The sequence below is a fragment of the Pelodiscus sinensis genome, chromosome 3, assembly GCF_049634645.1.
Source record: "Pelodiscus sinensis isolate JC-2024 chromosome 3, ASM4963464v1, whole genome shotgun sequence".
Classification (NCBI taxonomy): Eukaryota; Metazoa; Chordata; order Testudines; family Trionychidae; genus Pelodiscus; species Pelodiscus sinensis.
The window spans coordinates 200,235,457-200,259,889 of NC_134713.1; the positions used below are offsets into that span (position 1 = coordinate 200,235,457).

Sequence of the window (24,433 nt, forward strand, 5' to 3'; positions counted from 1 at the left end):
ATGCCAGGGGAGCGAGTTGTAGCAGGGCAGCACGAGAGCCGAGCACACCCAGCCTTCGGAGAGGGGCACCCAGCTTGTTCCTCAGCCCAGCACACGGGCTCTGGCCCCTGGCTGGGGGGGGCCTGCTTGGGCGGGGCCAGGACAGCAATCTCTTGCCCCTCCTGCAGGCGCTGGGAGTGGGGGAAGGCCAGGGGAGGAGTCGGCCCACAGCCAGGCCTGATGGAAGGGAATAGGGTGGAGAGGAGCGAGCTAGGGTGAACTCAAAACTCCATTCAGCACGTCCCAGGGCATGGCTACTGCCAGCCTGCTCCTCAGAGAGCGCCAGCCCTCGCGGCCCCTGCCCTCGCGGCGAGCCCGGCCCAGAGCCCTCCTGGGGAAGCCGGCGGCCTGTGCCCACTCCGGCGTTGGCTTGCCAAGGGGCGCAGTCTCCACCGCTTGGGCTCCTGGGGCGTGGCGCCTGCTCCTGCCACGGGGAGCTATCGGGGAGGGGGGCTCACACCACAGCCTCACCCCTGCCTCCCGCCTAGGCTGGGTCGGTGTCGGGCTGCATTCCCTGCGCTGAGCGACACTGCCGGGCGTCAGTGCGGGGCTGCGATTAGCCCGTCCGGGGCTTGCCCGGCTCGCTGCTGGCGCTGAGGGCGGGCCGAGGGTGCCGGTTCAGTGGGGATCAGTGCCATTTGCAGTGTGACTTGCCAAGGAGCTAGACCCTACTGAGCCGGGGGGGGGGGGGGGGGTTGCCCCTGCACGCCTCAGCCCTCACCGCCCCCTGCTGGCTGTCTCCCTCTCTGCAGGACGGCACCGGGACCCTGCAGCACAGCGGCTCGCTGGGGAAGATCCGCGAGGTGCTCAGGAGGAGCAGTGAAATGCTAGTCAGGAAGCTGCAGGGGAACGGCCCCCTGGAGCCCAGGAACACAAAGTAGGGGTCTCCCAATGCTCACCCCCGTTGCTCCTCTCAGACCAGTGGCAGGGGGCAGCGGGAACCAGGCTCCGGTTGGTGGGGGAGGTCTCGGCTGGATATTAGGACAAACTAGGCGGGTGGGGAAGCGCCGGGATTGGTCCCTAGGGAGGGGTGGAATCTCCATCCCTAGAGGCATTTACGTCCCGGCTTGACCAAGCCCTGGCTGGGATGATTTAGTTGGGGCTGGTCCTGCTTTGGGCAGGGGGCTGGACTTGATGCCTCCTGAGGTCTCTGCCCACCCCCGGGTTCTAGGATTCTATGCCAGGGGCTCGGCCTTGGGGAGCAGGTCCCTGCACAGAGCCCCCCAGCCTTGTGGGGCGGCAGCAGCCAGGAGACGGCTCCCTCCATTCAGTCACACCCGAGCGACAGCAGGCTGAGCCCAGAGGAAGCAGGGGAGGCAAGGTGTCCGTATGGGGAGAGGTGGAGCCGCGGCGCACTAGGAGGGGCTGCGGGGATGTGCCCGGAGCTGGGGCCGGGGCTTCCTCCCCTTGGGGAGCTAGGGACTGCCAAGGAGATCACGTCCGGCCAAGCCCCGCTCCTCTGCCCCAGTGCTGTTGGAGGTGGAGATGGGGTGGCTGCCAGGCCGAGGGGGGGAGGCTGTACCCCTGGCAGGGGCTGAGCTCGCTGCTCACGTCTGTTCTCTTTCTCCTAGCATGAAACGAGCAGCCTCGCTAAACTTCCTGAATAAATCCAGCGACGATTCCTTCCAGGTGAGACAGCAGCAAGCCCAGCCCGCCAGCAGCAGGCTGCCCGCCCCCAGCCACGGGGAGCTGAGCCGGTGTTCTGCCACGCAGGGTGGGGGACGGGGACTGCAGCAGGGGCGGGAAGACCCAGGGCAAAGGCGAGATGAGGAGGGAGATGCTAAGGAAACAGCCCGGGGTTGTGCCAGGCCAGCTTGGGCTCACAAGCGGAGCAGGGGCAGAGCCGGGGGGGGGAAACGCCCATGGACAGGAATAGCCTGAACGGTTCCGAGACGCGGAACGAGGACCTGGGGCTCTTGCAGCTCTGGAGTGGAGCTGGGTGCCCTGGCTTTGCTGCAGGCCCAGGACTGACTGGGAGGGTGGGGACCCGCAGCACTGCAGGGGCCAGGCCTCGCAGCTGGGCAGCAGCGCTCAGTAGGAGCCAGCCCTGTGCCCAACCAAAGCCCGGGCCACGTGCGCCGTGTCTGGGCCAAGTCCCCCGTGTGACTGCGGCGCAGGGCTGGAGCACACTGGTCTCGGGGGGGGATGCAGGAGGGCTGCGTGCCAGCGGCTGAGCGTTCCTGCGAACGACACCTGAACGCCTGCCCTTGGGCTCAGCTCAGAGCAGGGCAGGCGGGGCAGGGGCCTGCATGCCGGGGACGTGGGACCCTAAGCAGTGTGGTTTGTTTTCAGGGTTCCCCAGGCCTCCGGGCTCAGAGCAGGGCAGGCGGGGCAGGGGCCTGCATGCCGGGGACGTGGGACCCTAAGCAGTGTGGTTTGTTTTCAGGGTTCCCCAGGCCTCCGGGCTCAGAGCAGGGCAGGCGGGGCAGGGGCCTGCATGCCGGGGACGTGGGACCCTAAGCAGTGTGGTTTGTTTTCAGGGTTCCCCAGGCCTCCGGGCTCAGAGCAGGGCAGGCGGGGCAGGGGCCTGCATGCCGGGAACATGGGACCCTAAGCAGTGTGGTTTGTTTTCAGGGTTCCCCAGGCCTCCGGGCTCAGAGCAGAGGCCTCAGTGCCAGCAGTCTGGATCTGTCCTCACACAGCTCCCTGCTCACCTCCAACTGACCCGCCTCCGGGCTCTTCCCTGCACCCCTCCTGGCTCCGTCTCAGATGCCCTGCTGCTTGCCTGTGCCCTGTGGCACCAGTGCCAGGACCAGGGCCCCGCACTGCCTGACACTCCGGCTGCTCCGGTCTCCGACGTACTCCGGCCTGGCTCTGCTCCTCTCCGCGGCCCGGAGCTCCAGCCTGCCCTGTCTCAGACACCGCCCTGGGAAAGCTGTGCCTGTGCGGCACGGGGAGCACTAGCCACAGGGCAACATGGCCTGTGAGGAGAGCGTCCCGCTGCCTGCCTGGGGCTCGCCAGGGACTCGCAGCTTTGGGGGCAGCACTTAGAGCCGTGGGTGCTCAGCGATGAGCCGCTGCAGCACGTACTTGTGGCTCTGGCCATCAGCGCAGAGGGATGCAGACTCCCCACACCCTGGGGCTAGTGCCAGCCCTTCTCCCAGGCTGCGGCTGGCCGAGAGTCGCTCCCTGGGTGCTCCTGCAGGTGCCTTCCCCACCCCCAGCTATGCTGCCCTCAGCACTGCCCTCTCCTTAGACCTCAGTCCCCAGCCAGCTGGTTCTTCCAATGCAGCAGCCTGGGAACCAGAGGAGGAGGCTGGAAGGGTCATGGCAACCCTGCAGCCTCCCCAGGGAGTTGTGTGTGGCTCGGCCCAGGCTTCGAGGGCAGGCGCTGACCCCTTGGGAGTGTGTCCAGATCTCTACAGCCCATTGGAGACCCCGGTGCCTAGGAGCACTTCCAGCCCGAGTCCTGTTCTGGCGGGGCCTGCGTCTGCCTCAGCATGGAGAGAGCAGTGCAGGGCTCGGAGGAGCTGGCAGGGCCCTCCTTACCCGTGAGTCACCTCTGATTGTGGTACTTTATTTTATTAAATAAAAAATCATCAAAATGACTGTGGTGAGCGCCTTGGAGCCATGGGGGAGGGCAGGCTGGCGGCACGACCACAAGCACGGGCAGCGGCTCCTCGCCAGCTCAACTGGAAACAGAGGCTGTTTCAGGTCAAACCGAGCAGCTGGGTTTTGAGGGGTTTTACTGTTCAGAAAATCATCCAGGGGACGTCACACTGGACACGCCAGGTGGGTCTGAACAAACGTTTGGACTTTCTCGGGGTTGGCCGGAACAGTTTGGCAAATGGAGCCGAATCTGCGAAATGTTTTCGTCCTGCCCTACGCCCATTTTCTGGTGAAAGCAGTTTTGTCTGAAAAATCTTGTCCAGCTCCACTGCTAGTGGCCAGGCCTGGCCAGCCACAAGACTCTGCGTCCGTGTCCGTGCCAAGGCCCGGGGTCTGGGGACTGGCACCTGACCAGCCCTGCCTGCAGACTCAGCCGTCAGGCTGTGATCCATGCTGCCAAGCGGAGAGGGAGGCTTGGTCTCTGCATATAGATCCCTTGCCCTCAGCTGCTGTTAAACATTGTGGGAGGTGCTGGGGTGAAATGCCTGGCCGTCTCTCCAGCCTTCCATCCTGAACTCCCCAGCTGCAAACTGCAGCACAACAAACGAAACTCGGCATTCAGCACTGGATCCAGCTGGGGATCCATCGTGTCAGGTACCCGTCTCTGACTGGCAGCTGTGGAATACCCCGCCCTTGGGAAAGCATCCTCCTAACCCTATTAGCGAGAGGTTGGCTCCTGCCATTATGCATTTGGGTTTATATTCCTTCCAAAACTCCAGCTGGTTTTGGCATTTATGATGATAACTGCATATGCTGTTACCCAGTGAATGCTGAGGCCTTTTATGAATGCTGCTAAATGTCATGGGATTTAACAGCATCATGTGGCAATGAGTTCCACAGGCTAATTTTGCATTAGGTGACAGAATATTTCCTTTTACTGGTTTTTAATTTTCTTTTGATGTCGTCATATTGTTCTTGTGTCAAGAGGAAAGACAGACGCTCCCGATCTCCCCTCTCTGTCCCAGTCATTATTTGATAGATTTGGACCATGTTCCCTCTTGTCTCGTATTATAGTAATCAATCCCAGCCTGTTCAACCCTCTCCATGTGTGAGCGTGCCTGGTCCTTGGTCATTCTCGTTTCCCTTTTCTGAACCTCTCTAGTTCTGTAGTATCCTGCATGGAATGGGGTGCCCTGAACTGCGCACAGTGTCCAGGTGAGAGGCAGAGCCATTTATGGCATGGGCTATGACAGGCCATATTGGCCTCCACCCCACTGCTTCCGGGAGCACTGCTGCACACTGAGCCCAGGGCTCCATGGAGCACGTCTGGTCCCTGAAGTAGCACAGGCCACTCAGAATCCAGCAACATGAAGGGCTAGTCCAGACTGTGCCCCTCTACTCCTCTGGATATTTCACCGCTGAATTTCAGCTGCCATCTTGCTGCCTGTTTCCCCGACTTCCGTCCTCGTCTCTAGTTCTGGCTGCCCGTGTTGCCAACTCCCCTGATCTTACTGCAAGCCCTGTGGGATTGTGAGCCAAGCTCTGGATCGTGGAGCGACTCAGTTCCCATATCACAAGAGGGCTGGCTGCCTCCGGCCCGCGCGGCCGTGGTGCAAAGCTCGACGCCGTGGCCCAGCGGCTCAGAGACCCGGGTCAGACGCAGGGAATGGCGGTGGCTGCTTGTCTGACAATTCGGGGCGTTGAGGCCGCTCTCGGGAGCTTGGGGGCCGCGCCCAGGTTACCCCTCTCACGAGCCCCCGCCACGCTCTCCGGCCCCGCCCGTGTCCCCCTCTCACGAGCCCCCGCCACGCTCCCCGGCCCCGCCCGTGTCCCCCTCTCACGAGCCCCCCCCACGCTCCCCGGCCCCGCCCGTGTCCCCCTCTCACGAGCCCCCCCCACGCTCCCCGGCCCCGACCGTGTCCCCCTCTCACGAGCCCCCGCCACGCTCCCCGGCCCCGCCCGTGTCCCCCTCTCACGAGCCCCCGCCACGCTCACCGGCCCCGCCCGTGTCCCCCTCTCACGAGCCCCCGCCACGCTCCCCGGCCCCGCCCGTGTCCCCCTCTCACGAGCCCCCGCCACGCTCCCCGGCCCCGCCCGTGTCCCCGTCTCACGAGCCCCCCCCCACGCTCCCCGGCCCCGCCCGTGTCCCCCTCTCACGAGCCCCCCCCACGCTCCCCGGCCCCGCCCGTGTCCCCCTCTCACGAGGCGCCGCCACGCTCCCCGGCCCCGCCCGTGTCCCCCTCTCACGAGGCGCCGCCACGCTCCCCGGCCCCGCCCGTGTCCCCCTCTCACGAGGCGCCGCCACGCTCCCCGGCCCCGCCCGTGTCCCCCTCTCACGAGGCGCCGCCACGCTCCCCGGCCCCGCCCGTGTCCCCCTCTCACGAGGCGCCGCCACGCTCCCCGGCCCCGCCCGTGTCCCCGTCTCACGAGCCCCCGCCACGCTCCCCGGCCCCGCCCGTGTCCCCCTCTCACGAGGCGCCGCCACGCTCCCCGGCCCCGCCCGTGTCCCCGTCTCACGAGCCCCCGCCACGCTCCCCGGCCCCGCCCGTGTCCCCCTCTCACGAGGCGCCGCCACGCTCCCCGGCCCCGCCCGTGTCCCCGTCTCACGAGCCCCCGCCACGCTCCCCGGCCCCGCCCGTGTCCCCGTCTCACGAGCCCCCGCCACGCTCCCCGGCCCCGCCCGTGTCCCCCTCTCACGAGCCCCCGCCACGCTCCCCGGCCCCGCCCGTGTCCCCCTCTCACGAGCCCCCCCACGCTCCCCGGCCCCGCCCGTGTCCCCCTCTCACGAGCCCCCCCCCCCACGCTCCCCGGCCCCGCCCGTGTCCCCCTCTCACGAGCCCCCCCCCACGCTCCCCGGCCCCGCCCGTGTCCCCCTCTCACGAGCCCCCCCACGCTCCCCGGCCCCGCCCGTGTCCCCCTCTCACGAGCCCCCCCCCACGCTCCCCGGCCCCGCCCGTGTCCCCCTCTCACGAGCCCCCCCCACGCTCCCCGGCCCCGCCCGTGTCCCCCTCTCACGAGCCCCCCCCACGCTCCCCGGCCCCGCCCGTGTCCCCCTCTCACGAGCCCCCCCCACGCTCCCCAGCCCCGCCCGTGTCCCCCTCTCACGAGCCCCCCCCACGCTCCCCGGCCCCGCCCCTCGGGGACCGGCCCGGGCCAGGCGGGGCTGTGCGGCGGGTCTGGGCCCGGGGCACCCGGCTCCTTGGCGCCCCCTGGGGGGCACGGCCCGCAGCAGCACCCAGCCCGCCCGCGGCCCCACCCAGGAGGCGTGGCCACGGTGGGGCCCCGCCCCCTCTGGCGCGCGGTCCGCCAGGCCAGATGCCGGTTCGCTTCCGGCCGCTGCGTCACGCGCTCACGCCGCATTTCCGGGCCGGTGACCTCAGAGGGAGAACTTCCGGGTCGGGCGCGGAGCAGGAAGTGCCAGGTAACTGCCCCCCCCCTCCGGCCGCCTCTAAGGGCCGGTGACCCCTGACCCGCAGCGTCCGGATGGGGCGCTGCGGAACTCCCTGCTGCAGGGCGCGGCCGTTCCCGCGGAGCAGGCACGAATCCGGAGTCCCCCCCCCCCGGGCCGGGCAACAACCGCTCCGGCCAGGGCCCCCCCGCCCGCCCCGGGCCCGTGGGACCCCGCTGGCCGCAGGGCTGAGCCGTTACAGTCCGGCCGGGGGTCCAGGCTCCCCGCGGCGCCTCGCCTGCCACGTGGGGGGCCCCGCCGCGAGCCGTTCCCTCGGTAACAGCGTTCTGGCCACCTTTGTGACGTCACCGCCTCCGTGGACCGGCCCCCCCCAGGCTGGCCGGGGCGGGGGCGCAGGGGCGGCTTTGGGCTCCCCGTGCGGGCGGGAGGCACCTCGCGCCCACCAGCCTCCCGCTCCGGGGAGCCGCTTGCGGGGCCTGCGATCGAGGAGAAGCCCCCGGGGGCAGGGTCTAGGGAAAGTGACGCTCCGTCAGGAGGGAAGAAACGCTCCAGCGCGGCTCCCGAAAGAGCACGGCAAGAAGCAGTCGGCGGACGCAGCAGCGGTGGCGGCGTGGGAACGTCCCCCCGATTCTCCGGCTGGCGATGGAACAGGACGGTGTTTGAAGGGCTCTGTGGCAGAGGGCCCATCCGGGAAAAGGATGAAACGCGAGGAGGGGAAGGACAGGCTAGCTCTGCCCATCTGCGCCAGCATGGACGGGATGACGAGTGCCTGCACTTCGTGATTGGGCGTCAAATCGACCCAGATGCTTTCAGAAGGATTTCTGTGAATTTCCCATCCCTTGTGGCAGTTGGGTCAATGCCTGAATGAGAGGTGAGATTTCATCAGCTAGTTAGACGAGCGGGCTTGTCAGCTTTGCTTGCAGAGCTATAAGATACAACCCTTCCTGGAAAACTTCTCCGCACATCCCCAAGGAATGGTTCTTACTAACGCTCAGCTCCAGTCCCCCCCGCCACCAGCACTACATCTTTGCTGCTGTCTCTGGCTCTGGGCATGATTAACAATGTGAAGGGATGTTACTGAACGAAAATCGAAGCCGGATTATCGTTGCAGTTGGTGGAGACCACGACGCAGATGTTCAGATGGTCCTGAGTACTGCAAACGTGCCGGATGGCATTCGTCTCCTCGCGGAGGCCTGGCAAGGTGGAAAGCTGACAACACTTCCTGTTTCTGGGAAAGGGGCCAATTGTTGGGCAAGACGAGAGCAGTAAAGACTTTGGGAACCCCTGAATGACGTTCCACTTTCAGTCAACGTGGAAAAAGAGGACTCCGTGGTAGCTGCTGTGAATGAGGATTTGCTCCCCTTCGGCCAGTAAGGAGTGACTGAGCTCTGCTGCAAGGCCAGAGAAACTAGCTCTTGATGTTTTGTGTGCTCCGGCCCTGGGAGCACCATTGTGGGCTCCCCAATGCTGGGGAGAGGCCTTGAGCCTCAGGGGCTGGATCCAAGCATGACGTGATATTTTTATAACCGTCTAATGTCGTTGGCTTGAGACGCTGATTGGCAGTGAACACAGCAGAGTGCGTGTTTAAGATGTACCGGAGGGCTGTTTCAGCAATGCTGTAGCCACAAGGATCAAAACGCATCCCACTAGCACCATTACGCAGTGTCGTGGAGCTGTGTCACCTATCGGAAACGCAGGCTGCCTTTGATCAGTCGACGCTCCCCGGAGCAGCAGCAGCCTTTGGGAACAACACCTGTCACGTTGCTGAATTGGAGGGAAGCAGCCAGATCGCTGCTGCACCCCTAGGTGGGGGTGTTGGCCCCAGAAATTGGTATGGGGGGAGCCATGTGGGGTATTGAATGGGAGATTATTGTTTGTTAATCTTATGTACGCTATTTATGTGAGTATATAATGTCTGTGTGTGTAGGTAGGAATCTGTAATCTGTGTGGAAGCTGAATATTTCTGTGAATGTGGTTAAGCATGGCTATGGACAGGCTGAGTAGCAAAGCCCTGTGGAACAATGACTCTCAATAGGCTATGGACACACCCAAAGAATGGGATTTGTCACCTGAGGGCAGCCAGCAGGAAATATAGAGATTGGCCTCTGACCAGGTGACTTGCTGCAGACTAGAAGAGAGGCCAGGAAGGAGTATAAAGAGGCCATGTGGTCGATGCCATTTTGTTCTCAGCTCAGCACTTCATCCCAGAGGCAGCACTGCAGGGATTGAAGAGCCCGGAAGACCTGTGAACCCATCCTGATTGCAGGATGTGCAATAAGAACTTTTAAACCAGCAGCTGCACCATCTCTGCTAGAGCCTGCATCGAGAACTGGGAGATTCGGTGCATGTAACGTACTGTACTTTAATAACCTTACTCTCATGCTTTTCTTTCTTGTGTTAATAAACCTTTAGTTTTAGATTCTAAAGGATTGGCCCAGCGTGATTTGTGGGTAAGATCAAGAGGGTAAATTGACCAGGGATCTGTGGCTGGTTTCTTGGAACCGGACAGAACTTGTTCGGGGTAGGTGGGATTGGGTGCTAGGACCCCCCACCTGTGTATAGGCCCGGGGCCATCTGGGGCACGGATATTGCTGGGGTGTCGGAGGGGTTTTGCTCGGGAGGCTTCAGGCAGGCTGCTGAAGCGCTCTGTGAGACTGGTTTGTGGCCTGTGTGGAGAGGTCGCCAGTCGGGGGCTGTAAGGAACCCCGGATTTGAGCAATTCGCCCTGAGCGGATGCCCGCAGCTGTGCCCAGACACGGCCCGGTCCGTCACAGTGGCGTAGTCGGCAGGATCCACAGATCTTGGTCAATTGAGCTTTGGGATCAGGACCCCACGCTGTCTAAATTTGATTTTTGGTGTTGAGAGTTTGGTTGATTAAAGAGCCGCTGCGATGAACCCGGAATTATATGAGAGTCTGAGCAAAAGTGCTCTGAAGGATTTGTGCTTGGGGAGAGGCATTGCCTTTAGGAAAAGGGCCTCTAAACTAGATCTGGTAGTGCTGTTATTAACCAGAGATGTGGATGAAAAGGAGCAGAAGCAAGCCAAGGAGGCTGCTGAAAGAAGGCGGAAGGCAGATGAAGAAATTGCTAAGAGAAAGCAGGAGATGGATCGGGAACTTGAGATGAGAAAAGCAGAACATGCAGAGAGAATGGCAGAGTATGCAGAGAGAAGGGCAGAGCATGCAAAGAAGATGGCCCTAGCCAGGGAGGAAAATGCTAGACTTGACCTCCAGCTTAAGAGACTAAAAGAACAAGAGAGACTGTATCCTCCTGAGGGTTCGATGTGTGACTCTGTGGGTATGCGGTGTGCTTATGATATGGCAGACGTATTTTACCCAGCTGATGTGAAAACCCAACCCCAAAGCATGTGTAAATGCAAACCTTTTGTGTTACCTGTAGCTAGCAGGGAGGTTTGGGAAGGGGGTGCATGTGGGTATGGAAAGTTTCCTGGAGCTGGTCAGTCTCCCTGTAACCAAGGGGAAAGTGTCTCTACATGGGTGCCTGTGGCAGATGCCTGTGTGTCTGTGCAGGGGGGCAGTGAGCCTGTGGGTGAGGGCCCGTCTGATGCCTCAGAGGTGAGGCTGGAATCAGAACCAGGGCAGGAAGAGCCCAGAAGTCAGGGAAATGTTTCTCTGGGGCAGCCTGGAGTGGCTGGCCAGAGTGAAGTTTTAGTTGAGGAGTTGGTGGCTGGTGAGGTTTGTGGAATTGAACCTGCACAAGCTGAAAGTGATTTGTGTGAAGAAGCACAGTGTGTGCAAGCTGGCAATTTGGCTGGTGGAAGTAGCAGTGGGGCAGTAAAGGAAGCTGTCCCAGTGGCTAGCTATATGCCTGAGATTAGCCAGGGGTGTTGGGACAAGGGAGAAGCTGTCTCTGGTTGTCTGGCTGTGTGTGGGGAAGAGTTTCTTCCTATGTCTGCGGAAGGTGCCCCACAGCCTGTGAAGGCTGAGAGCAGTTTGGTTGTCCCAGAGTTGGGTCTGGATATGGCTAAGGCCCAGGAAGGGGGTGACCCAAGGTTTGTGTCTGCTGGGGAGAGGGATGAGGTGACTCAGGTAGAGTCAGTCAGTGTTTTACCAGAACCCCAGAGACCAGACAGTGGTGACCCTGATATTGTGCCTGATGCTGCTGTGTTGCTGGCAGAGGGGGGAGCTACTCGGTGGGAGCAGGGAGACCCCTTAGCCCGGGCACAAGGAGAGAATGAGGGTGTGTTAACTCTGGTGCCTAATGATGGTGTGGACGTTTACAGCCATCTAGAGAGCTGCACAGGGAGTGAAGATGCCTCTGACCCTGTCTCTTGTGGGTCTGTCTATGTGCCTGAGAGGGGATTGTCTGTGAATCCACCTGAGGGGCCAGAGATAACTCAGGGAGTAAGGGAAATGGAGGAGGAATTGGTTGGGGCTCAGCAGGGCAATGCTACTGCAGAGCCAGGGAAGGGTGAACTGCTGCTTAAGGAAGCTCATAGGGAGGAGAGTCCTGGCAGTGCTTGTAGCAAGCAGTTTGCAGTAACTGAGAGAGGTGACGATGCCTGGCTTGGAGAAGGCATTCAGGAGAAAGCTCTGCCTGTAAAAGGCAGCAGCTTCTTGTGTGAGGCACTTGTTTTGGTGCCTGACAGACAGAATTTGTCTGTTAACAGTGACTCCAATGACTTGGGTTTAGGGAAACCCAGTGTGGATGGTGGTGGAGAGGTCTCAGAGGGACTGAGGGTTGTTCCAGATGAGGCAGGAACAGCCGGAGAATTGGAGCAGGTGGTTAACCCAGTGACTGTGTGTGACCAGCTTGCTGGGAAGTCAGTGTGTGTGGGACAGGATTGTTCCCAGGTGAATGAGGAGAGTGGGAACTTAGTGTCTCAGATTCAGGAGAAGGGCTGGGTTGCTAAGTATGCAGAGCAGAACTGCTGTGTGGTCACTCTCCCTAGGATGCAGGAGATGGCAGTTACGCTCCCATCTCTGGACACGGTGGACACTCATACTCAATCAGGGAAGCTGATATCTGGTTCCATGTGGAAACAGAGGTTAGAGAGGGACAGAGGAGAGACTTGGGAGTCTACAGCTTACTGCTGTTACCCCACTGAGTGGGGGAAGGGGGAGAATTCCAGGGCCATTGTGAGCCAGGGAGTCACACCCAGCCAGCCCATTGTCTTGGTCTGGCCAGAGGTTTCAGGCCTGGAGCCCACAGGACAAGGGGGAGGGGCAGGACTTGTTTTGGCCAGGAAGATTTGCAGTTTAAACCTGAAGGGCCAAAACTGCAATGGTGTGGGGCCAGAGAAGGGGCATGAGGGAGAATTTCAGTATACACCTGGTATAGGATTGTTCTTGTTACTGATGTTAATTCTTGTAACCAATGTATTATTGTTGCAGAGAATTGTAACGGTATACAGGGTGCATGAGCTTATGAAAATACCATGTAATCTGTCTGGAGATGTACCAAACGACAGACGGTATGTAAGGGGACATTGTGATGTTGCTATTTCGTGGTTAACACTTGTAACTGGTCTTGGAACTTCTTACAGTACAAAAAGGGTTCCAGCCAGAAGGTCCTGTGTAAGAAGGGAAACTGAGGCACACCACCATTTTGGTTGGGGAGGCCTGTGATGCCCTCAGTGATGTTACTGGCATCACTTCCTGCATCAATTTTGCGTTGGGGGTGTCACGTTGCTGAATTGGAGGGAAGCAGCCAGATCGCTGCTGCACCCCTAGGTGGGGGTGTTGGCCCCAGAAATTGGTATGGGGGGAGCCATGTGGGGTATTGAATGGGAGATTATTGTTTGTTAATCTTATGTACGCTATTTATGTGAGTATATAATGTCTGTGTGTGTAGGTAGGAATCTGTAATCTGTGTGGAAGCTGAATATTTCTGTGAATGTGGTTAAGCATGGCTATGGACAGGCTGAGTAGCAAAGCCCTGTGGAACAATGACTCTCAATAGGCTATGGACACACCCAAAGAATGGGATTTGTCACCTGAGGGCAGCCAGCAGGAAATATAGAGATTGGCCTCTGACCAGGTGACTTGCTGCAGACTAGAAGAGAGGCCAGGAAGGAGTATAAAGAGGCCATGTGGTCGATGCCATTTTGTTCTCAGCTCAGCACTTCATCCCAGAGGCAGCACTGCAGGGATTGAAGAGCCCGGAAGACCTGTGAACCCATCCTGATTGCAGGATGTGCAATAAGAACTTTTAAACCAGCAGCTGCACCATCTCTGCTAGAGCCTGCATCGAGAACTGGGAGATTCGGTGCATGTAACGTACTGTACTTTAATAACCTTACTCTCATGCTTTTCTTTCTTGTGTTAATAAACCTTTAGTTTTAGATTCTAAAGGATTGGCCCAGCGTGATTTGTGGGTAAGATCAAGAGGGTAAATTGACCAGGGATCTGTGGCTGGTTTCTTGGAACCGGACAGAACTTGTTCGGGGTAGGTGGGATTGGGTGCTAGGACCCCCCACCTGTGTATAGGCCCGGGGCCATCTGGGGCACGGATATTGCTGGGGTGTCGGAGGGGTTTTGCTCGGGAGGCTTCAGGCAGGCTGCTGAAGCGCTCTGTGAGACTGGTTTGTGGCCTGTGTGGAGAGGTCGCCAGTCGGGGGCTGTAAGGAACCCCGGATTTGAGCAATTCGCCCTGAGCGGATGCCCGCAGCTGTGCCCAGACACGGCCCGGTCCGTCACAACACCGCAAGAAGTTGCTGCTAACAGGTGTCTTCGAACAGCAAGATACTGTACAGGCATCTGAGCAGCTACTCGGGACTCCTGGATTCTGTCCCCTTTCCAGGTGTTAGCGTGGAATCGAATACTTGTGGAATGGCATGAGATGGTAGCGGTTACACGACTATCTGATGGTCCCCGGGGGGGCCGGCAGCCAGTGCACTCCAGCCCCTCTCCTGGGGAGACTGGGCCCCTAAACTCCAGCCCCTTCCCCTAGGCTCTCCTCCATGCTCTCAGACAGCCAGCAACCAACTAACTAACTTCCAGCCCTGCCCCCCAGCCAGGGCAGCATTCCACCTTCCTTTGTTCCTCTCCATGGGGGGTGTCTGGCCACTGGTTTGCATAGTGACTCATCCTGTTTTGCTGGGTCCTGGTACCCACGGCAGCCAGTGGGGGTTCCCCCAGAGCCAGCAGCATAGAAACCAGCCAGGTACCCCCACTACGTCACAGTTCTCCCCCCTCCGAGAGCGAACTGAGCAGGGTCACTCCGCTCGTGACCTAGGGAAGTTCAGGTCCTCTGCGTGGGAACCCGCCCTGGGGACATGGGTGCTCCCCTTGACTCGGGCCGGCCATGGCGAGGCCCCACATGAGCTGACTTCCCTCTGTCCACTTGCTGCCCCACTCCAGGGCGACTGGCACAGGCCTGTCCTCGGGGGCACACCCACCCTTCCGCTGGCCTTGATCTCTGGCCAGGGTCTCTCGAGCCGGGGCCATGAGCCCAGCGAGCCTTCTCTGGACAACCAGGGCGGCTTCCATCCCCGATGCTCCATCCAGGGAGGACTTCCCCTCCCATAACTCTCTCAGCAAGCCCAGAGGGTCTATCTGGGGTAGAGACCCCCAAGCCGCTTTCCTACTGTCTTGGGCCTTCCCGCCCCTCTGGCAGGAGTCACAGGACCGGCAGTACCGCTGCACGGCTGTAAAGATTCCCGGCCAATAGAAGTGCTGGAGCAGCCTCAGCCGGGTGCTCCGGATCCCCCGGTGGCCCCCAACGGGGACGTCGTGGGCCAAATACAGCAGCTTGAGGCGATACTTTCGGGGGACGACCAGCTGCCGCTGGACCCCCCATGCCCTCGCCTTCCTGGGGGGGAGCCACTCACGGAACAGGAGCCCACGCTCCCGCAGGAATCTCTCCTGGCCACCTCTCCCCCGGGGCTGAGCTGCATGGAGGCCAGCCTGGTCCCTCAGCCTCTGCAAGGAGGGGTCTGCCTGCACCTCAGCCTGGAATTCAGCTGCTGAGGCAGGGATCGGGACCTGTTCCCCACCTTTGCCTAGGTCCGGAGTCCCAGCCTGGCTGGACCCCGTGTCCACTGGGATGGGACCCTGAGGATGCTGCCAGGAGTCCTTCCCTGGACCCACGTTGTCAGCCCCCCGCTGGCTCTGGCTCCAGGTAGTGACTAGAGCCTGCTGGGATTCATGGGGCCACTCCTCTAGGTCATTCCCCATCAGCACCTCGGTGGGCAAGTGCGGATGCACCCCCACTTCCTTGAGGCCTTCCTTCGCCCCCCATTTCAGATGCACCCTGGCTACAGGCACCTTAAACGGGGACCCGTCTATGCCCTTCAGGGTCAGCTGCGCGTGGGGTAGTATCCGCTCCGGGGCCACTATGTCGGATCGGGCCAGAGTCACCTCCGCCCCCGTGTCCCAGAAGCCCGTCACCTTCCTACCATCCACCTCCAGGGGCATGAGGCACTCGCTCCGCAGGGGCCGTCCTGCCCCCACCCGGTACACGGAGAAATCCGTCTCCTGAGAATCAGACCTCCCAGGGGAGGTGCACTGAGCATCCTTCCCCTCTCTCTGAGCTGAGGTTTGCCTGCCAGCCCCTGCCTCTGGGGCAGCCTGCCCTTCCTCCCACCCCAGCCAGTTAACCCTGGAAAGTCCCCGGTCCTGGGACCTGGGGCACTGAGCCCTCTTGTGGCCTTTTTGCCCACAGCGCTGGCAAGTTAGGCTTTGGGCTGTCTCTGTCCAGGGCCTGGCTGGTTCTCTGGGGTATCGATGACTGGTCCTGGTCCCTGGGGCTCGCCTCGGAGGTGTGTCTCTCCGTTGCTCCGCTGAGAACTGGTCTCTGCGCGATTCTCTTTCTCTCCGGAACTCCCGTTCACCCCCGGACCGGCTCTCCATGAACTCATCCGCCAATCTCCTGGGGGTTCTCTGGTCTCCGGTCCTTGAGCCACAGCCTCAGTTTGGGTGGGCACGCTTCATAGAGCTGCTCCATCATGACCAGCTTGAGCAGCTCCTCTGCAGTCTGGGCTCCGACTCCAGACACCCATTTGCGGCAGTATTGCGCCAGGCGGGCGGCCAGGTCCACATAGGTCTCCCGTGGCCCTTTCTGTACCCCCCGGAACTTCTTCCTGTACATCTCGGGGGTCAGCCCGAACTTGTGCAGCAGGGCCTCCTTGACTCGGTTGTAATCCCCTGGCTGTAGGTCCTCCAGCTGACTGAGCACTCCGGCCGCCTCCTGGTTCAGTGCGGGGATGAGCTCCTGCAGCCAGTCAGCTGGGGGGACCCGTTGCAGCCCACAGGCCCTCTCAAAGGAGCTGAGGAACCCGTCTATGTCGCCCATGTCCTTCAATTGGGCCACCACGAGCCTCTCCAAGCGTCTGGCAGTCCTGGGACCTTGGGGCCCATCCGCACTTGGCGCAGCCGGTGCCCCGCAGGTTCTCCGCTCTGCCATGGCCAGCTCATGCTGCCGCTGCCTCTCTCGATCTTGGCGCTCCTTCTCTCGGTCCTGGCGGTCCCTCTCTCGGTCCTGTACTTCCAATTCCTTGATCCGCAGCTGGATCTCCAGCCGCCGCAGCTCTGCTTGGCTGGCCCCTGCCCTAGATGGGCCGCAGCTTGCAGGCCTCCTGGGGGAAGCTGTCTCATCTCTCAGGTGAGTTCCAGCGCTCCCCCCCCTCTCTGAGCCTGACACACTCTCAGGGGGGGTCTGGCTGCTTCCCCTGGGGACAAGATCCTGGCCCTGTGGCTGGTCATTCTCTTCCAGCTGGGTAATCAGCTGGGCCTTGGCTGCTTTCCGCACAGGCAAACCCCTCTCTCTGCACAGCCCCACCAGCTCTGCCTTCAAGAGTCGGGCGTAGGCCATCTGCCCGCTGGGCCCCTCGGTGCAGACTCACCAGTCTAGTGCTGCAGCGCCCCACGATTCCCAGGAACCGCTTTGCTCTGTCTCTAGCACGCCTGGCTCCAGGGCTCTTGCTTCTACTGCGCCTTGTCGCTCGCTGCTGGAAGCTCCATCCACGGGGAGCAGTGCATCCCACTCCTGACACCAGTGTGACGGCGCGTTGGGGTCCCCCGTCTCCTGCACCCCGAAATGGCACAAACAGACTGCACCAGCCGGTGGACTAGAGGAAGTTTATTGCCTCTCCAGGATACAGCACAGTTGTAGTCTGGTCACAGAGCTGGGCTAGGATGCCTCAGGCCCCCTTGAGATGGGGGAGACTGGGCCCCTAAACTCCAGCCCCTTCCCCTAGGCTCTCCTCCATGCTCACAGACAGCCAGCAACCAACTAACTAACTTCCAGCCCTGCCCCCCAGCCAGGGCAGCATTCCACCTTCCTTTGTTCCTCTCCATGGGGGGTGTCTGGCCACTGGTTTGCATAGTGACTCATCCTGTTTTGCTGGGTCCTGGTACCCACGGCAGCCAGTGGGGGTTCCCCCAGAGCCAGCAGCATAGAAACCAGCCAGGTACCCCCACTACGTCACACCGGCAGCCAGTGCACTCCAGCCCCTCTCCTGGGGAGACCCCTGCCACCCAGGCTGTTGCCTCTGTAACAGAGGCAGCGGGGGGGGATACACGCAGCCAGCAAGACTGACTCTAGCCCAGGCTTATTGGTTAATCGTATCGTCAACTCCACGTTGACATCCCCGCTCTCCCTGGCTAAACACTCCCCCCCCCCCCCCCCCACAGGAAGCGTGGCCTGGGCATGGCTCGCATTACCCTGGAGGACCTCAACGGGCTGGACGATGAGCCCCTCGACGAAGAGGAGGAGCCGATGGATGGGGAAGAGCAGAACAGGCTGTTCTCTCACTGGGAAGCAGTGGCCAGCACCCACCAAGTGACCCTTCCGCAAGGTGAGGGCCGGGCGGAGCCCCCCGTTAGACGCTCAGAGCTCTCCGTGCCCCAAAGGGAAGCCTGGGGGGTGGCACCTTCACCCCTACAGTCTCTGGGTGGCACTTTCCTGGCTGCCGTGTCACGGGGCCCAGGCAATAGAAACCTGGAGCAGCTGCCTGGGGGGTGGGGAGCATGCGGTAGGGTCACTGCTCTGTGAGCGCCCCCCTCAGGCAGGGGAGCCCGAGGGGGCGCCTGGAGCCAGTCCCGCAGAGCGTGGAGCCGTGCCAAGGGAGCGGGCTGGCTCATTTCCCGGGACGTGGCATTCGGGCTCCGTGGTCCCTGTGGGCCTGAGCTTCCCCCTCCCCATCGCCCGCCCTGTGCGCAGCGTCTAGGCCTGTTTTCTGGTTGGTTCCACAGAGATGGTGGGTCCCATTGTGCAGATGACGCAGCACAGCCAGGTGCGGGAGCCGGTGCCCTACGTCGCACTGCTGCAGCACGAGAAGGTGAGGCCTCTTCCTCGGGGTCCGGCAGGGCTCGCGCCCGCAGCGCGTGAGCAGGGGCGGCCCGGGAGCCTAGACAAACCAGGCAGTTGCCTAGAGCGCCGCCGGCCTGGGTGCCTGATCATTACATCAAGGTCATTGAGGGCCGTGCAGGCGGGGGCGCCGATCACGCCTTCCACCCGGGGCGCCAGCTGCTGCAGCGGGCGGCTTCCCTGGGCTCCTCAGCCTGGCAGCCCAGACCCTGGCCCTGCTCTGGCCTGCGTCCTCCCGCTGCCACCCTTCCTCTCGGGCCCAGCGCCCCCTCAGTGCCGTGCTCCAGGCTTGCGCTGGGGCGCTCCTGCTCCTCCCCCCAGGCTGCCACGGCCCGTCCTCTGGCAGTAAGAGGGTAGGGCCGAGATGGCTGGCGTCCCCAGGCTGCTCTGGGGCAGGCCTGCCTGAGGGCTGTGGTGCCAGGCCCTGGGTGGGGGAGGTGGGGGCAGAGGGGCTCTCTCTGGGGGGGCCTCTGGGTGCTGCTGTGCTGGCCACAGCCCTGGCCTACCCCATGGACGCGCTTTGGCAGAGCTGCGTCGCTGAGGGAGCCGGGCACTCCCGGGGACGTGGGGTAGGCCTGCTCCGCCGCGCCCTAGTGACGCCACGTCGGCCGGCTCCTGCGTCGCAGAGCCCTGGGTCCGAGGGAAGCCAAGACCAGCAAGTGCATGAAACAGCCGGGGGGAGGCTGTTAATGGGGTTGGGACAGGCAGCCTCGAGGTGCCTGGCTTGGCATCGGCTCCCTTGCCTCCGGCCCGTGGGGTCGCCTGAGCTCTTAGCCTCTGCCTCGCCCTGTCTCTCGTGTTCGTCTCCCCTTCCCGCCTGGCCCCCAGTGCTCCGGGAGCGTCTCTCCCGTCCCGCGGCGCTGCCCCAGCCCCTCCCCCGCGCTCTTAGAGTTCCCTGGTGGCAGCGAAGGGCTGTTGTGCAAACCAGCCAGTCCTGCCTCGCCCGCTGGGTTCTCACTGGGCACCCCAGCCCTTTCTGCGTGCGTCTGTGCCCAGCACGGCCTCCATCCCGCCTGTGCTTCCATCTCCTGCCCCTTGGCCCGCGGCCGGCCTCGCTGCGGGGTGTGTCTGCAGCTGGCTTGCTAGCTGCCCCGCTCCCCCAGACAGCCACGGTCTGCAGGCCGCCGGCCTGGCCTCTGCCCCTCCCCTCAGTGCAGGGCTCCGGCTCCGGCAGGAAAGCCATGGCACCTGCCCTCGCCAGCTCCCTTTGGTCACTGGGACCATGTGCTGTCGTTGGCGCTCCCCTGCTGGCGTCCCATTGGGCCAGGCACAGAGCCTCTGCCCTGAGTGCCGCCTGCTGCCAGAGCTGACGCCAGGCCTGCCTGCTTTGCCTCCTCCCCGACTGCAGTCCCCAGCGGGAGCTGCATGCCCGAGCTAGCCAGCTGGAGTCTCCCTGCCCGCTGCTCACTAAGGCAGCCAGCTGATCCTGGCTCCCTGCTCTTTGTAGGCATGGCTCTAGCTTTTAAAGGGGCAACACACCAAACGAAATGAAAAGGCAGCAGGATTAAAGTAAAAAGAAGGAAGTTTTTCTTCATGGAGTGCACGGTCAACCTGTGGAACTCCTCGCAGGAGGATGACGTGAAGGCCTGGACTTTAACAGGGTTCAAAACAGAGCCAATAGCTAGAGCTATTAGCCAGGCTGGGCAGGGATGGTGTTCCTAGGTCTGTTTGCTGAAAGCTGGGAATGGGCGACAGGGGAGGGATCACTCAATGGTTCTCTGTTCTGTTCACACCCTCTGGGGCACCTGGTGCTGGCCACTGTCGGCAGACAGGACACTGGGCTAGATGGACCTTTGGGCTGCCCCAGTCTGGCCCTTCGTATGGTCACCCTCTCCCAGCAGCCCTGCCTTGTGCCCCGGCCAGAGGGTTCCACGGGGACCCGGCGGCGGCACCCTTGGAAAGCGTTAACCTTTCGGGGTTCCATTGGCGTGAGTGGCACTGGGGCCCCAGAACCCCCTGCACTGACCCGGTGGGTGGCCAAGGGCCCGGCACGCTTACGTGAGCAGAGCCAAGGGGATTCCGTGCCCGTGGGAGCCCCCCACATGTGGTGCCAGTGGTCATGCTCCATCAGTGGCAGAGCTGACGTGGCGCAGGGCCCAGCGCTGGCATTTCTGGGGCGCCTGAGGCTCAGGCACGCGAGGCGGAATGAGATCCAGCAGGTGACGCTGGACTTCCAGGCCAGCCGCACGGTGAGCCCCCTCTGGCTCTGCCACGCAAGCTGAGACCCTGGCGCAGGGGGGAGTCCTGCCGTCCTCCCACGCTCAGGCCTGACTGGGTTCGGGCCCTGCCAGCCTGCCTGGGGGGCTGCGACCTGCAGCATTAGTTCCCACAGCAGCACTGGAGCTTGGCCACGGAAAGGCCACGCCCGCGTGGGTGCAGAACTCACCGACTCACCCTCGACGGGCTCTCTGTGCCCAGGGGCCCATGCTGCTCCCCAGCAGCCTCGGCCCGCGGGGGCGGGGAGGGCGTATCGGCCTGGGCGGGGAGGGCATATCGGCCTGGGCGCAGCGACCGACGCCGGTAAATGGGGCAGGCTGAAGCCATGGACGGCACAAGCCCTGTGGGACCAAGCTCCTTGGCCTCTCCAGCAACCAGCACCCTGGCATCAGAGGGACGCGCCACAGACGCTGCGTCCCCGCGAGCACCCCGCCGGAGCAGTGCTCCGCTCCTTTCCACCCTGCGCAGCATCAGGCGTGTTCCACGCCCCAGGGAGACAGGCTGCCGGCTGGGGCGCGGTGGGCTCTGCTACCCGCGTCTCTCCTGGGCTGGTGCGGGCGCTGGTGCGGAGAGCCCTGCGCCGGATGCCGTTCTAGCTCCCCCCAACGGGAGGGGCTTCCCGCCGGAACCGCGGGGTCAGGAGGTCTCTGGAGATTTCAGGGCCAGCAAACGGCAAGTCTGCTCCGTGCGCAGGAGGCCTGGCCAGAGCGGGCGTGGTCCCTCCCGCCAGGCTGGCTGCGAGGCTCCAGCTCCGCTGTGCTTTAATCCTGACGTGCCCGGCGCTGGTCAGTGCCAGCGGGCTCCTGGAGACTCTGCTGCCCCCCAGCTTGGTGCTTCTCAGTCTGGCCCCATCCCAGACCAGGTTCTGGGCGGCCCCTCTGACTCCTGCCCCCTCTCTGCAGCTGGCTGGTTCCTGAGGCAGGACGGGGGTCTCGGGCTCTGGCGGGGCAGCTTGTGGCAGTGCTGGAGCCAGCTGCAGCTCCCCCCACCTGTCTGTCCCCACACCGCCCTCCGGGGCTCTGGTCAGGGCAGTGCTGGGGGTGCTCAGCCCTGCGCCTCGGTCCCTCCAGGCAAGGGCAGGGGGACCAGCCTGCTCAGTACCGCAGAGTGATCCCCAGCACCCGCACAGATGGAATGGGGGGCTGGGCCCAGCTGCTCCTCGCTGCGAGGCCCCCTCCCCTCCAGGTGTTCTCCTGAGTTTCCCGCGGTGGCTAGTTTTGCAGCTCCTGTGGGCCCCTCTTCCTGCCCCAGGGGTGTCGGTGCCAGCGGGGGTGGGGCTGCAGTGGGCTTGCTGGAGTTGGCCCCCCACTCCCTACCATGCAGTGTCGCCTGGGCGTGGAGGCAGCTGGGTGCCAGGGGTATCCTGTACCACCGGCGCCCCAGCTTGTCGGGACAGGGCAGGAGCTGGGTAGGAGGCCCAGTGCTGCCTGCAGAGCCTGTGCCCGGACCCTGGCAGAGCCCCGGGTCCCCGCTTTGGGTGCTGTGCTCCTGCCATGGCTGGGCCGCGCCCCCTTCCTGCCAATGGCGCTAGCGGGCACCACGCAGCAGGGCTCTGCCGTGCCTGGCGCTCGGCTCTGACTGGCTCCTCGTCCGCCTGTTTCAGTGCGAGGAGCGGCTGTACCCCGCCGGGAAGTGGGCCTGCGTCACCAAGGGCGAGCCCATGTACGAACAGAGCATCTCCCTGGGCTTCATGAAACTCATGCGCTACATCTGCAAGGAGAACTCCACAGGTGCGTGCTGGCAGGGGGAGGGGAAGGGGTGGCTCAGCCCCTTGGGTGCCCCTCACCACTGCCCTGTGCCTGCCTCCCCGCAGGCCGCTATCTGGGCATGACGGTGCCCGTGGTGAACGAGATCCGCCTGAGCGAGGAGGGCTCTGAGCTGCTGCAGGACGTCACCACTTCCTATTACCTCCCCGGGGAGTTCCAGCCCAACCCCCCTCTGCCCACGGACCCCGACATCCGCATCGAGGAGAGACCGCCGCTCCGCATCCTGGCCAGGTGAGCCCCCTCTCCCGCGGGAGGGGAGTGGAGGGGAGGGGAGGCGTCCCTAGCCTGGCGGGGGAAGGAGCTGCATTGCAGGAACAGCCCCGGCAGGCGAGGAAGGAGCAGCGTGGCAGAGGGACCCGGCTCTGAGGGATAGGTGGGAGGTGGGGCTGGCGGGCAGGGGAGGGGCTGGCCAGGTGGTGGCTCTGGCAGTGCGGGGGAGGTTGCCAGGTGCCTGTTCTCCGGTGGCTGTGGCCGCTCCCTTTGTTGCAGGGTGTTCTACGGGGCGACGACAGAGGAGACCATCCTCCGGGAGATCCGCCTTCTCGGGGAGCTGCTGGGCTCCCCAGCCTCCGTGCTCCGGGACCGCTACATGGTGGCCGCCTACGAGAACCCCAGCGTTCCTCAGCGGCGCAACGAGATCTGGTTCATCCGGCGGGCGGAGTGAGCGGCGCAGCCCCGCGCGGGCGTCCGAGCCAGGCCGGGCCCGGTAGATGGCAGTTCTGGCTGAAGGAGATGAATGCACAGCCTGACGCACCGCTCGCCGTGGCAGCGCGCCACTGGCCCGGGAAGGAGCCCGGCCCCGCGCCCCGGCCTGCAGGAGCAGTGGGTGGAGTCGGCCCCGTGTGCCCATGGGGGTAGTGGCTGGCGCATGGGCTGGGTGGTCAGGCCGGGAGCTGGTGCCTGCTTGTGGCAGGGCTCGAGTAAGCAACAAGGCCCTGCCGGGGAGCGTCCTGTCCCCAACACTGATCTGGGGCAGGCCCTGTGGTCCGGCCCCATGTGGCCACGGGGAGGGCATGGGGCTCTGTCTCCAGTCCCAGCGTGGCCCTGGGCACCCCTCTGGGGCTTGCCAGCAGCAGGGCTGGTCTGAGCAGTGCCGGGAACAGCCTGGGGGCCTGGCCCCGTAGGACTCTCCCTTGGGGCTGCTGCTGAGCCTGTGGCCACAGCCGGGGGCCTGGCTGGTCGCAGGGCAGCAGCGGGGTCCCTGCGCGGTGCTGTGCATTGATTGGTGGGTCTCACTGTGCTGCTGGGGGAGGCTGGCAGCACACACCTGAAATAAATCCAGCTCAAACCACCGTGCGGGGCGGCTCACTGTGCAGGGGGGAGCGGGCTGGGCTGGCTCACTGCGCGGGAGGGGGCTGTGCCCACACAAGGGCTGGGCCGGCTCACTGCGCGGGAGGGGGCTGTGCCCACACAAGGGCTGGGCCGGGCTCACTGCGCGGGAGGGGGCTGTGCCCAGAAAAGGGCTGGGCCGGCTCACTGTGCAGGGGGCAGCGGGCTGGGCCGGCTCACTGCGCGGGAGGGGGCTGTGCCCACACAAGGGCTGGGCCGGGCTCACTGCGCGGGAGGGGGCTGTGCCCAGAAAAGGGCTGGGCCGGCTCACTGTGCAGGGGGCAGCGGGCTGGGCCGGCTCACTGCGCGGGAGGGGGCTGTGCCCACACAAGGGCTGGGCCGGCTCACTGTGATGGGCAGAGGGGGCTGTGTCCACACAAGGGCTGGGCTGGCTCACTGTGCGGGAGGGGGCTGTGTCCACACAAGGGCTGGGCCAGCTCACTGTGATGGGCAGAGGGGGCTGTGTCCACACAAGGGCTGGGCCGGCTCACTGTGATGGGCAGAGGGGGCTGTGTCCACACAAGGGCTGGGCTGGCTCACTGTCTGGGGGGGTGGCCATCAGGGCCAGGTTAAGTCTTCTGTAGTTTAGGCTACTAGATTGTATGGCCCCCTAGGCTCCAGCGTGGGGCCCGAAATGGGGGATTCAATGTGAGTTGAGGCCAGGGGGTGGGTGCAGGAGGGGGCGAGGGCTCTGACAGGTTGCAGGCTCTGGGGTGTGGCTGGGGTTGAAGTGTTTAGGCTCCAGGTTGGGGCAGGGAGTTAGGGTGGGAGAGGGTTGGGAGGGGCTCAGGGCAGGGTCTGGGTAGGAGTTGGGGTGTGGGAGGGGCTCAGAGCAGGGGAGGGGGCTGGGTAGG

The 24,433-nt window shown here is 63.3% G+C and overlaps 2 protein-coding genes across 9 annotated transcripts in view; both read left to right on the forward strand.

The window, feature by feature from the left end:
* KLC4 (kinesin light chain 4) overlaps positions 1-3,587 on the forward strand; it is a 56,004-nt gene extending 52,417 nt beyond the window's left edge. For all 3 annotated transcript variants that reach the window (XM_075925927.1, XM_075925929.1, XM_075925928.1), the window contains 3 exons: positions 792-916; positions 1,611-1,668; positions 2,614-3,587. In XM_075925927.1, the coding sequence (XP_075782042.1) occupies positions 792-916; positions 1,611-1,668; positions 2,614-2,703 (273 nt within the window). In that variant the 3' untranslated portion in view covers positions 2,704-3,587. The remainder of the gene's footprint in view (positions 1-791; positions 917-1,610; positions 1,669-2,613) is intronic.
* Positions 3,588-6,858: 3,271 nt separating this feature from the next.
* Positions 6,859-23,542, forward strand: LOC102453279 (heme-binding protein 1-like). 6 transcript variants are annotated; one of them, XM_075925936.1, is made up of 6 exons: positions 6,859-7,009; positions 17,592-17,755; positions 18,153-18,238; positions 22,088-22,214; positions 22,298-22,481; positions 22,740-23,542. In XM_075925936.1, the coding sequence occupies exons 2-6, from the start codon at positions 17,608-17,610 to the stop codon at positions 22,912-22,914; spliced, it is 720 nt and encodes a 239-aa protein (XP_075782051.1). In that variant the 5' UTR covers positions 6,859-7,009; positions 17,592-17,607; the 3' UTR covers positions 22,915-23,542. The 6 variants fall into 6 exon arrangements, with proteins under 6 accessions (XP_075782051.1, XP_075782048.1, XP_075782053.1 ...); XM_075925933.1 differs by lacking the exon at positions 6,859-7,009 and adding an exon at positions 7,057-7,124; XM_075925938.1 differs by lacking the exon at positions 6,859-7,009 and adding an exon at positions 7,160-7,868.
* Positions 23,543-24,433: the final 891 nt, after the last annotated feature.